Genomic DNA, 19152 nt, shown 5'->3' with positions numbered 1-19152 from the left:
ATTACTAAGGTTATTACCAGTTATTACCAGGGTTATTACCAGTTATTACCAGGGTTATTACCAGTTATTACCAGGGTTATTACCAGGGTTATTACCAGGGTTATTACCAGGGTTATTACCAGTTATTACTAAGGTTATTACCAGTTATTACCAGGGTTATTACTAAGGTTATTACCAGTTATTACCAGGGTTATTACCAGTTATTACCAGTTATTACCAGGGTTATTACCAGGGTTATTACCAGGGTTATTACTAAGGTTATTACCAGGGTTATTACCAGGGTTATTACTAGGGTTATTACCAGTTATTACCAGCGTTATTACCAGCGTTATTACCAGGGTTATTACCAGGGTTATTACCAGGGTTATTACCAGCGTTATTACCAGGGTTATTACCAGGGTTATTACCAGGGTTATTACCAGGCTTATTACCAGGCTTATTACCAGGGTTATTACCAGAGTTATTACCAGGCTTATTACCAGGGTTATTACCAGCGTTATTACCAGGGTTATTACCAGGGTTATTACCAGGGTTATTACCAGGCTTATTACCAGGGTTATTACCAGAGTTATTACCAGGCTTATTACCAGGGTTATTACCAGGGTTATTACCAGGGTTATTACTAGGGTTATTACCAGGGTTATAACCAGGCTTATTACCAGGGTTATTACCAGAGTTATTACCAGGGTTATTACCAGGGTTATTACCAGGGTTATTACCAGGGTTATTACCAGGCTTATTACCAGGGTTATTACCAGGGTTATTACCAGGGTTATTACCAGGCTTATTACCAGGGTTATTACCAGAGTTATTACCAGGGTTATTACCAGGGTTATTACCAGGCTTATTACCAGGGTTATTACCAGAGTTATTACCAGGGTTATTACCAGGGTTATTACTAGGGTTATTACCAGGGTTATTACCAGGGTTATTACCAGGGTTATTAACAGGGTTATTACCAGGGTTATTACTAGGGTTATTACCAGTTATTACCAGGGTTATTACCAGGGTTATTACCAGAGTTATTACCAGTTATTACCAGGGTTATTACTAGGGTTATTACCAGGGTTATTAAGGGTTATTACCAGGGTTATTACCAGCATTATTACCAGGGTTATTACCAGGGTTATTAATGGTTATTACCAGGGTTATTACCAGCATTATTACCAGGGTTATTACCAGGGTTATTACCAGGGTTATTACTGTTCTGAGTTTTTCAGATTCATATTTATTATTATATCAGTTTTTCCATTACAACTTTCTAGGGTTAGGGTTTCAGAGATGGTTCTATTTTGTTTTTATATTGTTTTTGTTTTAGTAAGAGAGTTAAGGCAAGAAAATACTAGAGGCTGTTTTTTGTGTACAATATTTGATATACTGTACATCTTCAGATAATTGCCTTGGGAGGCTGTGTTAATAGTAGCCCTGGGTCAAAAACATATAGGTCACATGCGTGAAGTTGATTTACCAGAAGATGAGAACTGAAAATATTTTTTTTATTTGATTCTAGTTCGTTTTAAAGCCAAAGATTATAGTTTCAATTGAGCTTTTATTTCAGTTTCTAGATTTTTTTTTCATGGCTAGTTTCAGTGTTTAACTTTCAGTTTATCACACATGCTCATTCTCTCACACGCACTACACACACACCCACACCCACACGCAAATACACACACACACACACACACACACACCCACACAGTCCCCCAACTCCAGTGTTTCCTTGCGGCCAACTTGCAAGGTTGTTGTCATGGTAACCGAGTCCCGGTGAGACAGCGGCTGCTAACGGGAGCGTCTTTCCTCCCAAGGTCTCCGTCTCTCATCGTCCTCGGCTCCGCAGAGTAGGACTTAACCAGCCTGGCACATCCCTCTCCACCCCCGGCTTAATATGAAGCTCTCACCCTTTACTCCTAAATCCTTAATCCCTTAATCCTGCCGTTCTATTACAAATCCCCTTTCTCTCCCATTCGGTCCGAGGCCCCAGATTTGCCATGTTCTCTCTCCTAACTTCATTCCTGCCCCCTAATGACCTTCATTGACCCTGGAACTCCGGGCTCCTGTGGGGGCGTTGCCTCAGGTGTTTGGTTTGTGATTGGGCGCTCCAGGGTAGCGTGACGTGACAGATGGTTCCTCTTCCCAGGTGTTCTTCGCCGAGGACGTCGGCTCCAACAAGGGCGCCATCATCGGCCTGATGGTGGGCGGTGTCGTCATAGCGACCGTCATCGTCATCACCCTGGTGATGCTGAGGAAGAAGCAGTACACCTCCATCCATCACGGAGTTATTGAGGTGGGAGAGGTTACTGTGTGTGTGCGTGTGCGTGTGTGTGTGTGCGTGTGCGTGTGTGTGCTAACCCTGCTTCATGGTGTTACAGGCTGTATTCCAAACCTTAGGGCTCGTCCCTACGCCCTACAGGCTAGGAAGTCACTTCCTTTCCTAGTGAGCACTGTAAAGGGCATAGGGAGTAGGGTTTCAGAATAACACTCGTTTGGAATACCTGTCAACGTCATTCTACAGTGCCGTCGCATGTGTGTCAACATAGAACTGCAGGTCAACAACACGACGGAGGGAGGGAGTGACAACCGGACAAATGCTATCTATGGTACTCTGGCTTCCAGCCACGCACAAAGATCGTTTAGCAAGCTAGCTATGGCATCCAGAGATTACGTTGCCTCTTGACTGGGCCACGTTTGCTACATGTGTTCTGAATGACCTCTCCCACTGTGGTCTGGAGGCCACGCGACTCATTATCTTGTCTTCAGTAGCCTGTTATTGCCACTCAGTAGCTTGTGCTTGTGCTTATCATTGCAGATGGTGAGAAGCGTGTGCAGTGAAGGGATTATTTGGGGGGGATGTATTCATACATAACCCTGTCCACTGGTTAGTGACGAGAGGCTGGATCTCAGCCGACTGGTGCGCCCTCTCCTCCCGGATGGAGGGTTATCAGCCGGGCTGGGGTTCCGTCTCTCATCGCTAACCCTAACCCTAACCCTCTAACCCTAACCCTAACCAGCAGCTGGGCTAATCTGAGCCAATGACTGAATACCACACACATAAACACAAAATTGCCTATAGAAGATATCTTGATGTAACTAAGATATCTCCTAAAAATACAATTTCCACTGACAGATTTAGCTACAATGTCCACAAACTTTTAAGATGGGTTAGCAAATGACTGTCGCCTCAACGTCCACCATCTTTGTTGATAAACAGCACTGTGACGTTTTGTTGTCGTGGGTTGACGTCACAAAGGATTGTGGGAGGAAAGGGGACTATTGCTTGTTCACTTTGAAAACTACCGTTACGAAGGACCCTTTGAAGGGAGTGTTGGTACCTGATCGGGTCCAGCTGCCCGATCGGTTCCAATAGCATCTGCGCATGCGCGCCTGGTCCGTCATTATGTACGGCAACTCCACTTGGACAAACTTGATACATCCAAGAGCTAGCTAGCTAATGTTAGCTAAAGCTTGCGACAAGTTCATAGGAGCTAGTTAGCTAAGCAGAGTAGCTAAAGCTTGGTATGAGTTCTATGCATAAATCAACCACCCAAAATGTTTTATTGTTCAAACAATCCCACAGTCACAACCTAGGCTACTACACTACAGCTATATGGTGGCATTGCATCAGTTTTATCCATAACCACAAAGCATTCTACTGTTACACATACGAGCTATAACCCTAACCCTAACCTGACCCTAACCCTAACCCTAACCACAAAGCATTCTACTGTTACACATACGAGCTATAACCCTAACCCTAACCCTAACCCCTAACCCTAACCCTAACCCTATCCCTAACCCCTAACCCTAACCCTAACCCTAACCCCTAACCCTCACCCTAACCCCTAACCCTAACCCTAACCCTAACCATAACCACAAAGCATTCTACTGTTACACATACGAGCTGACACTCGACTATTAGACTAGCACTACACATACAATGTTCAGCTTGTAGCTATGTTTTATTGCTGATTCATTACACTAACAATGAATGCAATGACCATAGTTTGCTTTATCAATAAAACATTTTGGATGATTGATTTATGCATAGAACTCGGTATGTTAACAGTTAATACGTTTAGCTACTTTAGCTAGCTTCTATGAACTTGTTACTAGCCTTAACTAGTCTGCATAGCCGCGTCTAGGATTGGGTATCGAGTTTGTGGTTGTCAGTGCCCGATCGGTTCCATTAGCAAGTTTGTCAAGTGGTGCAGCCGTACAAGATGACAGACCAGGCGCGTGTGCAGATGCTATCGGAACCGATCAGGCAGCTGGAATTGATCGGGTACTGACAGAGTACTTTTACACACTTCGGATTGTAACGCCCTTCAATATGGCCGCGGTGGGCGTGACCCCAGTTATGTTCCGTTTGAAGGGTAGAGCGCTGCCCTTCGGAACACAGCCACAGGGCTCTGACCACTCTTTCCCTCCTCCAGGTAGATGCTGCAGTGTGTGTGTGTGTGTGTGTGTGTGTGTGTGTGTGTGTGTGTGTGTGTGTGTGTGTGTGTGTGTGTGTGTGTGTGTGTGTGTGTGTGTGTCATGGTGTGACTGTGTTCTGACCTCTCTCCCTCCTCCAGGTAGATGCTGCAGTGTGTGCGTGTGCGTGTGTGTGTGTGTGTGTGTGTGTGTGTGTGTGTGTGTGTGTGTGTGTGTGTGTGTGTGTGTGCGTGTCATGGTGTGACTGTGTTCTGACCTCTCTCCCTCCTCCAGGTGGATGCGGCCGTCACCCCAGAGGAACGACACCTGTCTAAGATGCAGCAGAACGGATATGAGAATCCAACATACAAGTTCTTTGAGCAGATGCAGAACTGAAGGAACGGCTCCACAGCCTCCCACCTTGACCACTACCCGCCCCCCCCTCCCTAACCCTGCCCCCAACCCTCCCTAACCCTGCCCCCAACCCTCCCTAACCCTGCCCCCAACCCTCCCTAACTCCACCCCAACCCTCCCTAATTCCACCCACCCTAACTCCACCCCCAACCCTCTCTAACTCCACCCACTTTCCCTTATTCCATCCCCAACCCAGTACCTCACCCCCCCCCCCCCCCCCTCCACCCTCCCTAACCTGTCCCAGCCTAGCCTAGCCCACACCTCCCCCAAAGCACCCCCATTCCGAGACAGTGTGGCTGGAGCAAGGCACCACTATCACTCCTGGTGTGGTCGGGAGGAGTCCTCCTCATACTGGTCCAGGGTCAGTGCTAGCTTTGGGCTTGTGACAGGTCAGATGTGGACGTGAGTAGGGAGAGCTGACCCTGCACCAGTATCTATAGGAGGGGACTCTCTGCCCTGTAGCGCCACCCACACTAACTCTCCTCCCTAGACTACTGCCCTGGCTGTACACGGGTGAGGTCACAGGGTTAGGGTTAGGGTCACGAGAGCCCCCCCCCCTCCTCTTGCCCATCCCCCTCTCTTTCTCATTCTTATGACAGCTGTGCTGTGTTAGATCACACCTGGCTTTTAAGGATTCAATACTATTGACGATGTTGACGATTATTATAATGATGGTGATGATGGCAACAATGTATTCTGAATGAGCTCTTTTGTTTTAGAGTTATTCTATCATTTCTGGTTTTGTTTTTCAAAAAAGAATCAAAATTGACCCAAAAAAATTAAATGTAAAGAAATAATTGTTCTTTTTTTAAAACTGCGTGTAATGTACTGAAGTAATGCTTAAATCTAGCTGTTCCTATTTAGTGCATGGTGACAACGATGATAATGGTGATGATGATGAGAGACACAGGTCTCTGGTTCTCTGAGAGATCGGTTTCTCACGTAGAGATTGTCATTCTAGCAAGATTGTACATTTTTAGTATCTTCTCGTGATCATGTGACTCGAAACAACAACAACAAAAAAGTTAAATCTAGATGAATGGTCTCTCTGCTTTGATAAGATACACTTCGAGAGGTCTGTGCTTTTGGGTTTTAGGGGTTGTTCATTTTGTTTGGTTTTTAAACCACACTACGTTCTCAGAGCTGAGGGAGGCTTGATCCTACAGTATGTGTTTAATATTATTATTATCTGAAATGTATTGTGTTGGAATCCTACAAATTTGCTTCTATGTAGAGGCTATTTGACACAGCCCTATTTAATTTTGATTTATTTACAAATTCATGTTGTATGTTTTTTAAAGGGTGTCAGGAAGATTGGTTTAAGGTTTTTTTTTCTGGGGGGGGGGGGGGGGGTTGGGGAGTGATGGATGATTCTCTGTGTGTGTTCTCCAGTGTGGTTTGCGTTCTTCGTCTGGTTCTGTGTTTGCAGAAATAAACCAAGCCCATCTATATAAAGATGATATTTGGGTTTAACCTACTATTCCCAATCCACCTCTCTCCTCCTCTTAGCTCCTGCTTCTGCTGCGAGTAGAACAGGTGCAGGGCTGGGGGGGGAGGGGGGGGGGGGGAGGAGGAGTAGAGGGGGGGGGGGAGGAGAGGGGGGGGAGAAAGATGTAGAGGGAATTACTGGCTGTTCCAGATGGATGGGCAGGCAAACAGCCTGGAAAATTGATTTTCACCCCCCCCCCCCCCCCCCCACAGTCTTTAGGCATGCGACTCACCTCTTTACCATCACAGCATCTACACACCCACCATGAACAACACACTATCTACACACCCACCATGAACAACACACTATCTACACACCCACCATGAACAACACACTATCTACACACCCACCATGAACAACACACTATCTAGACACCCACACACTATCTACACACCCACGATGAACAACACACTATCTACACACCCACGATGAACAACACACTATCTACACACCCACGATGAACAACACACTATCTACACACCCACGATGAACAACACACTATCTACACACCCACCAAGAACAACACACTATCTACACACCCACGATGAACAACACACTATCTACACACCCATGATGAACAACACACTATCTACACACCCACGATGAACAACACACTATCTACACACCCACGATGAACAACACACTAGACATCCAAGATGAGCTGAGGTGGAGGGGCAGTCGTGATTGGACACATTCACAATCAGTTGGGTTTGAAAGGAGGCCTGACGACATAGTTTGACTCGAGACAGGTCAGGGGGAAGTTTCCATAGAGACGACAGCGGGTGTAGGCCTCCTTATCCCCTCAACGCAACACTACATGACCACCACACACCTACTGGGCTCTTCTGCTTGTTAGTTCAGTGCGTTGGAGTAATGCATCTTTTTTGGGGGAGCAGGATCTGATTGGATGTGAAGCTGGTTCTAAAGAAGGTCTTGGGTTGTGTGATGCACAGAGTGCTGAGTCATGCAGACGGGTTGTGGTGATACACAGAGTGCTGAGTCATGCTGTGGGTCCATTGCTGTGGTTTTCAAAGGGCACTTCAAGCCGAGTTGAAGAGAAAGCAGGTTTCTTTGTATTTTTTGTGGCTTTATTTCCACTGTGTGTAATTGTGCAAGCCATTTGCTTTGACTGGGACAACGCTTTCTACACTGTATTCCATATAAATAAAGTTTTGAATGTACATACAGCCCCCTTGTGTGCATGTTGGTTCTTTTGTCAAATTAAGAAGTAAATAGCGTTGTCTTTAGGACTTGTCCCCTCAACATAGCTGTGAATTGAAATGACATGAAATAATGTCTGCTAAATTAAGATAGGCCTTGTCGCCTGGACACATGCAGATGCTTCCAATGCTTCCAATGCTAATCCAGCACAATGAGAGCGGGATAGCCAGTTAGCTCATGAGCTCACAACAACTAGCAGCAGCTTCCATAACATTAATGGTAGCGGTCAGTAGCTAAAGCAGTTACACAAAAACAATCATGGGAAAAGGGACGGGAGGGCGTGTCACGCAAGAAGAATTCCCAACAGAGGTCCACATGAGTTTTACCATCAGAGAAGCGACAGGGCAGGGCGACAGGCCAGGGCGTCAGCGCGTGCCCCTCTAGACACCCCCCAGTAGAAACACGGCATCAGCGCGTGAGAATGCAAGTGGAATTCCGCTCGGAGACCACTACCGACTCGCCAGCAGAAATTCTCCATCTGTTTAACAACGGTGCCCCTCTAGACACCCCCCAGTAGAAACACCCCCCAGTAGAAACACTCCAGCGGATTGTGGTTTTGATTCCGATGGAGGACCGATATCTGTGTGCTATCTGGGAAAAGGTTGGAGTGAAAGGATGAACATGTGGTGTTTTGGGGTAAAGTCACATAAAATCATCCCCACCGGGTCTTAAACCCCGGTCTCCAGGGTGGGAGTCCAATGCTCTGACCACTACTCTACTTGTGCAGTGGAGATCGGTGGGTTGATTTTGGTGTCCTTCTTCCAGTCCCTAGTGTGGGTTGGGGTTAGAATAAGGGTTGGGTTTGGGATAGGATCTGTAAGGCAAGGGGTAAAGGATGAACATGTGGAGGTTTGGGGTAGTCCCATAAAATCATCCCCACCAGGTCTTAAACCCCGGTCTCCCGGGTGGGAGTCCAATGCTCTGACCACTACTCTACTTGTGCAGTGGAGATCGGCAGGTTGATTTTGGTGTCCTTCCTTATTTTGGTGTGCCGGGACTACTGCCTCTTGTGGTGCCAACAGAGAAATGCAGGTCAACAACCGGACAAATCCTAGGTGCGCTGGCTTCCAGCCACGCACAAAAACAAGGGGTATAGGTATACACAGGTATAAGTATATATATAATATATACACAGGTATAAGTATAATGTGCCTGTTTCATGGCAAGAGAGATGATACCTCATTCAATTACATTCGAGGATATTTCAATAAAATCAATGATATAATGTTGAAATAATGTAATACCGAGACAGAGATGTTATAGAGGCATTATTATAAGGTATATATATTATAGAGGCATTATTATAAGGTATATATATTATAGAGGCATTATTATAAGGTATATATATTATAGAGGCATGATTATAAGGTATATATATTATAGAGGTGTAGTGTATTTTTATACGGTATTACATCAATACATCTGTATTACTCTCATGTAGTAATCATTTTATTAAGAATAATGAATAAACTCCAATTCAGTAGGAACTTGGTTAACTTAATTAGTTTAACATCTAGATGACAACACATGCCTGTCCTGAGTCAACATTCCTTTGCCACCTGAGGAACAATAGAGATGGCACCTCTGAAGAAGAAGTCAGGAAGCCTACAGGTGATCAAAGCAGGACCGGAAAAACCCCAAGACTGCCCCCATGTCCGGAGGGGGGGCAGAGCTCAGTGACACCTATTGACCAATTGCAAGACTAGTTGTAAATGTACCTCCCTCGTATGCAAAATTGTTTTGTCATGTGATTCCTGGCTTGAAGCCAGTTTAAAAACTGAAGACACGAGACTGAGAATTCAGTACCGCCGAAATTTGACCGAATGGCGTGCTCAATAAATTTGGTTTAAACTGCATTTTTCTCCAGAAGATTCTTTCCAAGTCAAGACAAAAAGATACGACAGAGGCATTATTATAAGGTCCTCTGTGGTGGTTTGAGCAGCCTTGCGCAGGAGAAGCGTCTGATGTCCTCGAACATGCTCTATCATAGTTACCCACAATCCCCTGCGCCTCATCCTAGTTATAGAGCAGTGTGAAGGTGAGGCTGTTTCCAGGACAACACTGAGAGATTAATCTAAGGTACTTTAACTGTATTAGTCACGTGATAATAACCTAATGACATGTTTATATTATCAATGCAAATATTGTGTCTGGTTGCTGAGTGATGAAGCAGCCAGTTAAGAGAGATCAGGTCAGAGCAGCTCGCTAGCTAAGCTAAGCTAATACAGTACCAGCTAGCCAGGTTAGCTGCTAGCTAACTAGAGACAATGAGCCTCATGAGCCTCCGTAGCCTCACCAGTAACAACATGAGACACATTACATGCGCTGTATAGAGATTTAACCTTAATATGTGAGCACACTGCATTCAACACGGTTAGACTAGCTAGGTAGCATGTTGATATGTGAGCACACTGCATTCAACACGGTTAGCCAGTTAGACTACCTGCAGTCAAGTGAGCCGCACTTTTCTTTTCTAAATTCAATACAAGAACGGGGTGCGTACCTATTAGTAGTATTACGGTAAAACGGTGAAACGGTTTCTGCACTAGATATTTATATCGTCGCTGCTTCTTTTTCTTACACTGATATTGCTAATCGCACATTGGGACATTAATTTATATAATTAAGATATAATGTAGAATAAATAAATTTATGTATTTCGGAAATTTGGTAGGCTAGACGCAGAACTAGGCTACTTCTCACCCACTCATGCACTTGACGTCAATTCTGTCTCTCTCTCCCTCTCTCTCTCTCTCTCTCTCTCTCTCTCTCTCTCTCACTCTCTCTCTCTCTCTCCCTCTCTCTCTCTCTCCCTCTCTCTCTCTCCCTCTCTCTCTCTCTCTCTCTCTCCCTCTCTCTCTCTCTCTCTCTCTCTCTCTCTCTTCTCTTGCTCTCAGTCTCTCTCTGGCTAAGAATATGTAATGCTCATGTAGTCAATATAATGTGAATTATCCATAACTCTTCACAGGATGGATTTTGAATAACTTCCTCACAAAGTATTACTGTACAAACATTGTGTACAGTGTATTTTTCTCGTTCTTATAAAAGGATAATTATAAGGTGTTCATTAGAGTCTCTCATACATGCTTTCAGGACCTCTCCCTCTACCAAACTATCATTTTGACGGTCAATAATCCCATCACAAAATCCTACTGTAAGCACATTTTGACTGTTTTTCAGAATTTTGACAGGTGATTATAGGAGAGAAAAAAAATGTTCATGAGAGTGTCTCATATCCCTGAGTTCAGGACCTCTCCCTCTATCATGTCATGCAGGGATATTTGACTTTTACAGTGTAGATTTTGAATAATCCCATCACAAAATCTATATGAGACATATCCCATGAACAAAACCTGTCAATTCAGTCAAAATGTGCTTACAGTAGGATTTTGTGATGGGATTATTCCAAATCTACACTGTAAAAGTCTAATAATCCTGCATGACATGATAGAGGGAGAGGTCCTGAACTCAGGGATATGAGACACTCCCATGAACAAAATTATATTTCTCCTATAATCACCTGTCAAAGTTCAGAAAAACAGTCAAAATGTGCTTACAGTAGGACTTTGTGATGGGATTATTCAAAATCCACACCGTCAAAATGACACTTTTTCATAGTTTGGTAGAGGGAGAGGTCCTGAAAGCATGTATGAGAGACTCTAATGAACACCGTACAATTATCCTTTTATTACTTGTCAAGAACGAGAAAAACACACTTCAAATGTTTGTACATTAATAATTTATGAGGATTGATTCAAAATGCATCCTGTGAAGAGTTTTGGATAATTCACATTATTTTGACTACATGAGTATTAAATATTCTTAGCCAGAGAGACTGAGAGCAAGAGAAAGGCGAGCAAGGGAGAGAGAGAGAGAGAGAGAGAGGCTCAGCTCGGAGGAATCAGATTGACGTCAGTGCATGAGTGCGTGAGAAGTAGCCTAGTTCTGTGTCTAGCCTACATAATTTCCGAAATACAGACATTTGTTTATTCTACATTATATCTAAATTATATACATGAATGTCCCAATGTGAGTCAGTTCGAAGGAAAAGCTGCAATGACGATCTAAAATTGCATTCCAGCAACCGGTTCACTGTGTACCGTAATAGGTGCGCACCCTATTTTTTTTTTCTGAATTTAGAAAAAAAAAAGTGCGGCTCACTTGACTGCAGTTTAGACTAGCTAGGTAGCATGTTGACGCAAGGTCATTAGTCAGTCGGACGGTCAGTGATGGAGACGCATGCAACCAAATGCAGGGCTGCCAAGTCTCCCGCATATTGAGCACGAGCCACGCATTTCAGCCCACGCGCTTGTGACTAAGTGAAAAAATCTCACTCCAATGTAGTTTGATACGTTCTTACTGTGTCGGGGCGGAACTTTATTGCTGAAGAATCGCGTGATCCCAGAGCCAGTACCGGTAACGTGAATCTGTCCCCCCTCCCTCCCTCGTCTCCTCTGTCAGGATGTTCCTCCATCATCTGTTCCGTCTGTCCTCGCTGCTGCGCTGCTCCGTCTCCCTGACGCTGCGCAGGAATGTGGGTCTGTCTGCTGTCCTCTTCAACCGGGCCGGAGACCTGGACCCCGTTCAGAAGCTCTTCCTGGACAAGATCCGCACCTACGAGACCAAGAGCAGGTCAGTCCAATAACAAGATCCGCACCTACGACACCAAGAGCAGGTCAGTCCAATAACAAGATCCGCACCTACGACACCAAGAGCAGGTCAGTCCAATAACAAGATCCGCACCTACGACACCAAGAGCAGGTCAGTCCAATAACAAGATCCGCACCTACGAGACCAAGAGCAGGTCAGTCCAATAACAAGATCCGCACCTACGAGACCAAGAGCAAGTCAGTCCAATAAGAGACACTGGACACACTGCTAGTGGACAGGCCCTGGCCCTTGGCTGACCTTGGCTTGCTAATGTAACTAAACTAGGGTTGTCAACGAGTTAATGCTTGTGATTAATCTGGAAACATTATTGCGTAGAATTATTTTTTATGCTAATGAATCATATTACCAAATTTGAGCCCAACTTCGTCCTGTAATTCCAAACACGAGTGTTTACCTACATTGATAAGTTGTCTGCGCATTTCACATGTTCACATGCGTCTCAGTATCTAATTCAGCCAGGTAAACCCTCTAGTTAACCCTCTAGTAAACCCTCTAGTAAACCCTCTAGTAAACCCTCTAGTAAACCCTCACTGAGATAACCCCGGTGTGCTGAACGACAAATTCCGTTTGAAAAAGCTTCTAGATGAAAGTTTAGATCAAACTGAAGTTGTGCACATATTTCAGTGATATAACCGTCTTTCCACCAGCCTGTCCAGCCTGGCTTATGGGTTAATACAGCTGTTCTTTTGATAGTTCTAGCCCTTGTGGAGTGAGTCCCAGGTAGTGGTGGCGAGTAGCTGGTAAACTCACTCCTCAGAGGAGCGCTGACAGTCCCTCCAAGAGGGACGTCTGTATTGGCGCAACTGTCAGCGCTAGGGCTGTCGCGGTGAAGAAATTTCCTCAGCAGTACAAAAGAGTGGCTTTCAACCGCGCTATGCGGTATTATTGCGCTATTTTTTGTTCTTCCCCCCTGTGCTTTATAAATGAGATTTTTATAGTGTGTACTGTAGCCGACCTGTTATTCATTTCAATACATTTTTATCAAACGAAAACATAGGCTACTTTAAATAAATACAGTAGCAATATATAGTAGTAGGCTCTAAAAAATAGGAAAATCCGAACCATTTAGCCTATAATTAAACAATAGCCTCACAATAATAAAATGAAAGACTTCTCTAAAGCACAACTTGTATGGTAGAGTGTAGGCCTACATGAGAAGGCACTGGCTATACTGAATTAGACGGGGGTTTTCATGTCCTTGTTACACTGAAGGAACACCAACATATTTACTTTGTGTGGTTTCAGTGAGGATCGGAGTGGGGTCACAATGTTACCGGCAGCACTAAACTCTCTCTGAAGATGTGCTCATTAAGATGTGCTCGTTGCACAAATGCACATATACTTGCGCCCGACTTTAGAGAGCAGGGGAAATCTAGCTTTGTTTTCGCACCACCAGGCGAGGGTTAGGGTGAGGGTGAGGGTGAGGGTTAGGGTGAGGGTTAGGGTGAGGATGAGGGTTAGGGTGAGGGTTAGGGTGAGGGTGAGGATGAGGGTTAGGGTGAGGGTTAGGGTGAGGGTTAGGGTGAGGGTGAGGGTTAGGGTGAGGGTTAGGGTGAGGGTTAGGGTGAGGGTTAGGGTGAGGATGAGGGTTAGGGTGAGGGTTAGGGTGAGGGTGAGGGTTAGGGTGAGGGTTAGGGTGAGGGTGAGGGTGAGGGTGAGGGGATCCCCGTTGGGGTTGATGGGCTCCTCCTGCAGGCGAGGGTTAGGGTTAGGATGAGGGTTAGGGTGAGGATGAGGGTTAGGGTGAGGGTGAGGGTGAGGGTGAGGGTGAGGGTAAGGGTGAGGGTGAGGGTGAGGGTGAGGGTGAGGGTGAGGGTGAGGGTGAGGGTGAGGGGGTCCCTGTTGGGGTTGATGGGCTCCTCCTGCAGGCGAGGGTGAGGGTTAGGGTGAGGGTGAGGGTTAGGGTGAGGGTTAGGGTGAGGGTGAGGGTGAGGGTGAGGGTTAGGGTGAGGGTGAGGGTGAGGGTTAGGGTGAGGGTGAGGGGATCCCTGTTGGGGTTGATGGGCTCCTCCTGCAGGCGAGGGTTAGGGTTAGGGTGAGGGTTAGGGTGAGGGTGAGGGTGAGGGTGAGGGTGAGGGTGAGGGTTAGGGTGAGGGTGAGGGTGAGGGTGAGGGGGTGAGGGTGAGGGTTAGGGTGAGGGTGAGGGTGAGGGTGAGGGTGAGGGTGAGGGTTAGGGGGTGAGGGTTAGGGTGAGGGTTAGGGTGAGGGTTAGGGTGAGGGTGAGGGTGAGGGTGAGGGTGAGGGTTAGGGTTAGGGTGAGGGTGAGGGGATCCCCGTTGGGGTTGATGGGCTCCTCCTGCAGGTGCCGTAGGCTACAGTAGGCATGCGAAAACCTTTACATTTCAAATAGTAAGCTAACCTTTGATTCACTAGTGATAAAAAAACATCATACATACTTCTGAAAGACGTTATGAACCTAAATCTGTTCAGAATTATTACGTAATTATAAATACCTCAACAGGGATTGGAAGCGAAATTGCGTTTATTGGGCAGAAAAACAATATGCGTGTCCCATTTATTTATCACTTATCTACACAGCCTACTGACAAGTGTTCGGCCTAATAGTAAATACATGCTTCGGAAATTGATTAACAAATTTTAGATATGTCTCAACTCCGTGTAATGCTGAAGACACGGCCTGTGGGAATGGTGTGCAAGCCCTTAACATGGGTGGAACTGAGAGCACCAGGCAGAGCAGAGCACCACCGTTACCCTAACGTCTTCCTGCTGTGTCTCCAGGGTCACCGGCGGCCTGGTGGACGCAGGCCCCTCCTACCAGAAGAATGTGGCGGAGGAGCTGACCAAGCTGCAGAGGCTGTATGGAGGAGGAGACCTCGCCAAGTTCCCCAACTTTAAGTTCCCAGGTGTGTGACCTTTCCCATCATTGGAAAATTGACTACACTGCACTGGACTGCACTTAAATAATGCTTTTATCCAAAGCGTTTACAATGGCCTCTCATTCACCCATTCACACACACACCAATGGCAGTAGCAGCCATGCAAGGTGCTAACCTGCTCATTGGGAGCAATTTGGGGTTCAGTGTCTTGCCTAAGGACACTTCGACATGTAGACAGGGGCCGGGATTCTAACCGCCTATCATACGATCATTATACAAGTATTGCGCCCCCCCCACACACACACACACAAAAAATGATTGATTATGAATTTATCATTTGAAAAATGTTCACGGGTCCGAAATGAATGTTGTGTTTATCTGTCAAATTCTTCTTCGTTCTTGACAAATTACACAATGTAAACAATAAAGATCAATGGATATCAAAATCATTAATCCATTGACCCAACATGTTTTGTTCTACATGTTTCTCTAAGTCATGTCTGAAGGACTGAGCGTTCACACTTCTACTCTCTTCCTCTTCCTCCTCTCTTCTAGAGGGTCAGGGTTAGGGTTAGGGTTAGGGTCATGTCTGAAGGGTTAGGGTCATGTCTGAAGGGTAAGGGTTAGGGTTAGGGTCAGGGTTAGGGTCATGTCTGAAGGACTGAGCGTTAACACTTCTACTCTCTTCCTCCTCTTCTCTTCTAGAGGGTTAGGGTCAGGGTCAGGGTTAGGGTCAGGGTCAGGGTTAGGGTCACGTCTGAAGGACTGAGCGTTAACACTTCTACTCTCTTCCTCCTCTTCTCTTCTAGAGGGTTAGGGTCAGGGTCAGGGTTAGGGTCAGGGTCAGGGTTAGGGTCATGTCTGAAGGACTGAGCGTTAACACTTCTACTCTCTTCCTCCTCTTCTCTTCTAGAGGGTCAGGGTTAGGGTCATGTCTGAAGGACTGAGCGTTAACACTTCTACTCTCTTCCTCCTTTTCTCTTCTAGAGCCCAAGTTGGACGAAGTGGCCAAGTAGAAGACGTCTCTGTCCTCAATGTCTCCACTATAATGCACTATTTAATAAATGATTTAAATACGATATTCCTTGATTTCCTGTTCTACTCCTTCAGTCTTGGAGGGATACTAAGGCTGCAGGAAAGCATAATTATATGATGATCACTGTTGCAAATTTGACAAGATGCTTTAGATTTAAAAAAAAAAATCTTTAATTCTGAGCGAATATCATACAAAGAATCAACTTACATTCCATTCATACTTTGGAAAAAATACACTCGATTTGAAGAATGCAAGGAGTAGAAAATACAGACTGGGTAAGGCAACATTTACAGAGATAAAAGCAGATGGACAACTTTAAACACTGGCCCAGGGTACGAGAAGCCATGCAGTCACACGGGGAGACCGGGGGGCGTCTCAATCAGCTCGAGTGGCTTCCTCCCCTCATGTCCTCACTGAAGGGCTTTGCCGACGGCCCACCGAGGAAATGTTTCAATTCAAAGAGAGGACAGGAAGTCACGCGACTGGACATAAGCTGGTAATTTTAGGATGGTGGTGTTGTACAATGCTATTCCTTTGTTGTATCCACAGTTTACCCTTGTTTGAAGTAGCACACATAATATACAATATGTCTTTGGTAAAAGTACAGGTAGTTCATGTTTTGGCCAGTGGAGGGCGACAGACAGTAGTTTCATATGACAGGATCAGAGGCTGAAGACAGGACCCTCGAAGGCAAAGCAAGAAGACGAGGGGCCATGAAGAGTTGCTCTGCTCACCTAACAGAGTTACACAGAAAACCAGGAAACAGGTACAATGACGGCAACGACGGGGGCCTGAGGCGGGCTGAGGGGGCAGCAGGGTCCTGGGGAGGGGGCAGCAGGGTCCTGGGGAGGGCTGAGGGGACAGCAGGGTCCTGGGGAGGGCTGAGGGGACAGCAGGGTCCTGGGGAGGGCTGAGGGGGCAGCAGGGTCCTGGGGAGGGCTGAGGGGGCAGCAGGGTCCTGAGGAGGGCTGAGGGGGCAGCAGGGTCCTGGGGAGGGCTGAGGGGGCAGCAGGGTCCTGGGGAGGGCTGAGGGGGCAGCAGGGTCCTGAGGAGGGCTGAGGGGACAGCAGGGTCCTGGGGAGGGCTTTCAACCGCGCTATGCGGTATTCCCCCCTGTGCTTTATAAATGAGATTTTTTATAGTGTGTACTGTAGCCTACCTGTTATTCATTTCAATACATTTTTATCAAACGAAAACATAGGCTACTTTAAATAAATACAGTAGCAATATATAGTAGTAGGCTCTAAAAAATAGGAAAATCCCCGTTGGGGTTGATGGGCTCCTCCTGCAGGTAGTGTGTGAGTTCTTTGTCTGCTCAAGCTCTCTTGGGAATGCGCACGGGGGTGGTTACGCGTGACTTCAGCATGTCTCCAAGTGTCCTCCTCTTCTTTGCTGCAGGTGGCTCCTCTTGCGCCTCTTCCTCTCCAAGCGCTTTTATTACTATTATTTACATTTATGGGCCTGAGCCCAATTAAAACCCGACCTTTCTAAATTGGCTGTTTATAAGTAACTCATTCACCCGAGTTGTTTGGATGACAGAACTATGCTACGTGCTAGATCTTCTTCCATAGAGCCTTCCTCTCGCAACGGACTCGCAAAGTGTAGTCGGCCTACCTGCAGGTGCCATAGGCTACAGAAGGCATGCGAAAACAAATAGTAGGCTAACCTTTGATTCACTGGTGATAATAAAAACATCATACATACTTCTGAAAGACGTTATGAACCTAAATCTGTTCAGAATTATTACGTTATCATAAATACCTCAACATGGATTGGAAGTGAAATTGCGTTTATTGGGCAAAAAAACAATATGCGTGTCCCATTTATTTCACTCATCTACACAGCCTACTGACAAGTGTTCGGCCTATTAGTAAATACATGCTTCGGAAATTGATTTACAAATGGAAATAATGCTTTGGAAATTGATTAACAAATGTTGAATATCTGTCTCAACTCCGTGTAATGCTGAAGACACGGCCTGTGGGAATGGTGTGTTTGTTTAGGGGAGGTTAAGTGAAGAAAAAGCAAGTCCATACCTGATATTTATTTGACAGCTCTAATGGGAAAATCCTCATGAAACATAAGAACAAAATGAAAAAACCTTAGTTACCGCGGTTGATGCGGTTGTCTGAGGAGTACCGCGGTCGTGCAATATTAGTAACCGCGACAGCCCTAGTCAGCACGTCCGCACCTCCCAAGCGGAAGAGCTCGTAAGAGCGTGGGTTGGAATCTCGTCCTGGGCAAGCCCTTAACATGGGTGGAACTGAGAGCACCAGGCAGAGCAGAGCACCACCGTTACCCTAACGTCTTCCTGCTGTGTCTCCAGGGTCACCGGCGGCCTGGTGGACGCAGGCCCCTCCTACCAGAAGAATGTGGCGGAGGAGCTGACCAAGCTGCAGAGGCTGTATGGAGGAGGAGACCTCGCCAAGTTCCCCAACTTTAAGTTCCCAGGTGTGTGACCTTTCCCATCATTGGAAAATTGACTACACTGCACTGGACTGCACTTAAATAATGCTTTTATCCAAAACGTTTACAATGGCCTCTCATTCACCCATTCACACACACATTCACACACCAATGGCAGTAGCCGCCATGCAAGGTGCTAACCTGCTCATTGGGAGCAATTTGGGGTTCAGTTTCTTGCCTAAGGACACTTCGACATGTAGACAGGGGCCGGGATTCGAACCGCCGATCATACGATCATTATACAAGTATTGCGCCCCCCCCCCCCCCCACACACACACACACACACAAAAAATGATTGATTATGAATTTATCATTTGAAAAATGTTCACGGGTCCGAAATGAATGTTGTGTTTATCTGTCAAATTCTTCTTCGTTCTTGACAAATTACACAATGTAAACAATAAAGATCAATGGATATCAAAATCCTTAATCCATTGACCCAACATGTTTTGTTCTACATGTTTCTCTCTGTCATGTCTGAAGGACTGAGCGTTCACACTTCTACTCTCTTCCTCTTCTCTTCTAGAGGGTTAGGGTTCCTCTTCCTCTTCTCTTCTAGAGGGTTAGGGTTAGGGTCATGTCTGAAGGACTGAGCGTTAACACTTCTA

The 19152-nt window shown here is 45.9% G+C and overlaps 2 protein-coding genes across 2 annotated transcripts in view; both read left to right on the top strand.

The window, feature by feature from the left end:
- Window positions 1-6364, top strand: part of appa (amyloid beta (A4) precursor protein a) — a gene marked incomplete at its 5' end in the record, with an annotated part of 35729 nt that extends 29365 nt beyond the window's left edge. The window contains 2 exons of the mRNA XM_084460449.1: window positions 2138-2284; window positions 4705-6364. Of these exons, the coding sequence (XP_084316575.1) occupies window positions 2138-2284; window positions 4705-4806 (249 nt within the window). The 3' untranslated portion in view covers window positions 4807-6364. The remainder of the gene's footprint in view (window positions 1-2137; window positions 2285-4704) is intronic.
- Window positions 6365-9543: 3179 nt separating this feature from the next.
- Window positions 9544-16121, top strand: atp5pf (ATP synthase peripheral stalk subunit F6). The gene is made up of 4 exons (XM_084460425.1): window positions 9544-9613; window positions 11996-12166; window positions 14945-15069; window positions 16030-16121. The coding sequence occupies exons 2-4, from the start codon at window positions 11997-11999 to the stop codon at window positions 16056-16058; spliced, it is 324 nt and encodes a 107-aa protein (XP_084316551.1). The 5' UTR covers window positions 9544-9613; window position 11996; the 3' UTR covers window positions 16059-16121.
- The last annotated feature ends 3031 nt before the right edge of the window (window positions 16122-19152 follow it).

Source organism: Borostomias antarcticus (genome assembly GCF_949987555.1).
Source record: "Borostomias antarcticus genome assembly, chromosome: 32".
Taxonomy (NCBI): Eukaryota; Metazoa; Chordata; class Actinopteri; order Stomiiformes; family Stomiidae; genus Borostomias; species Borostomias antarcticus.
This window is presented reverse-complemented; position numbering and strand designations above follow the sequence as displayed.

What these genes read in the sequence shown, in the direction of transcription:
- atp5pf (XM_084460425.1), top strand. Translation starts at nt 11,997, where the DNA reads ATGTTCCTCCATCATCTGTTCCGTCTGTCCTCGCTGCTGCGCTGCTCC. An exon ending in ACCTACGAGACCAAGAGCAG is followed by an intron (nt 12,167 to 14,944) that starts GTCAGTCCAATA and finishes CTGTGTCTCCAG; the next exon opens with GGTCACCGGCGGCCTGGTGG. An exon ending in CCCCAACTTTAAGTTCCCAG is followed by an intron (nt 15,070 to 16,029) that starts GTGTGTGACCTT and finishes TTTCTCTTCTAG; the next exon opens with AGCCCAAGTTGGACGAAGTG.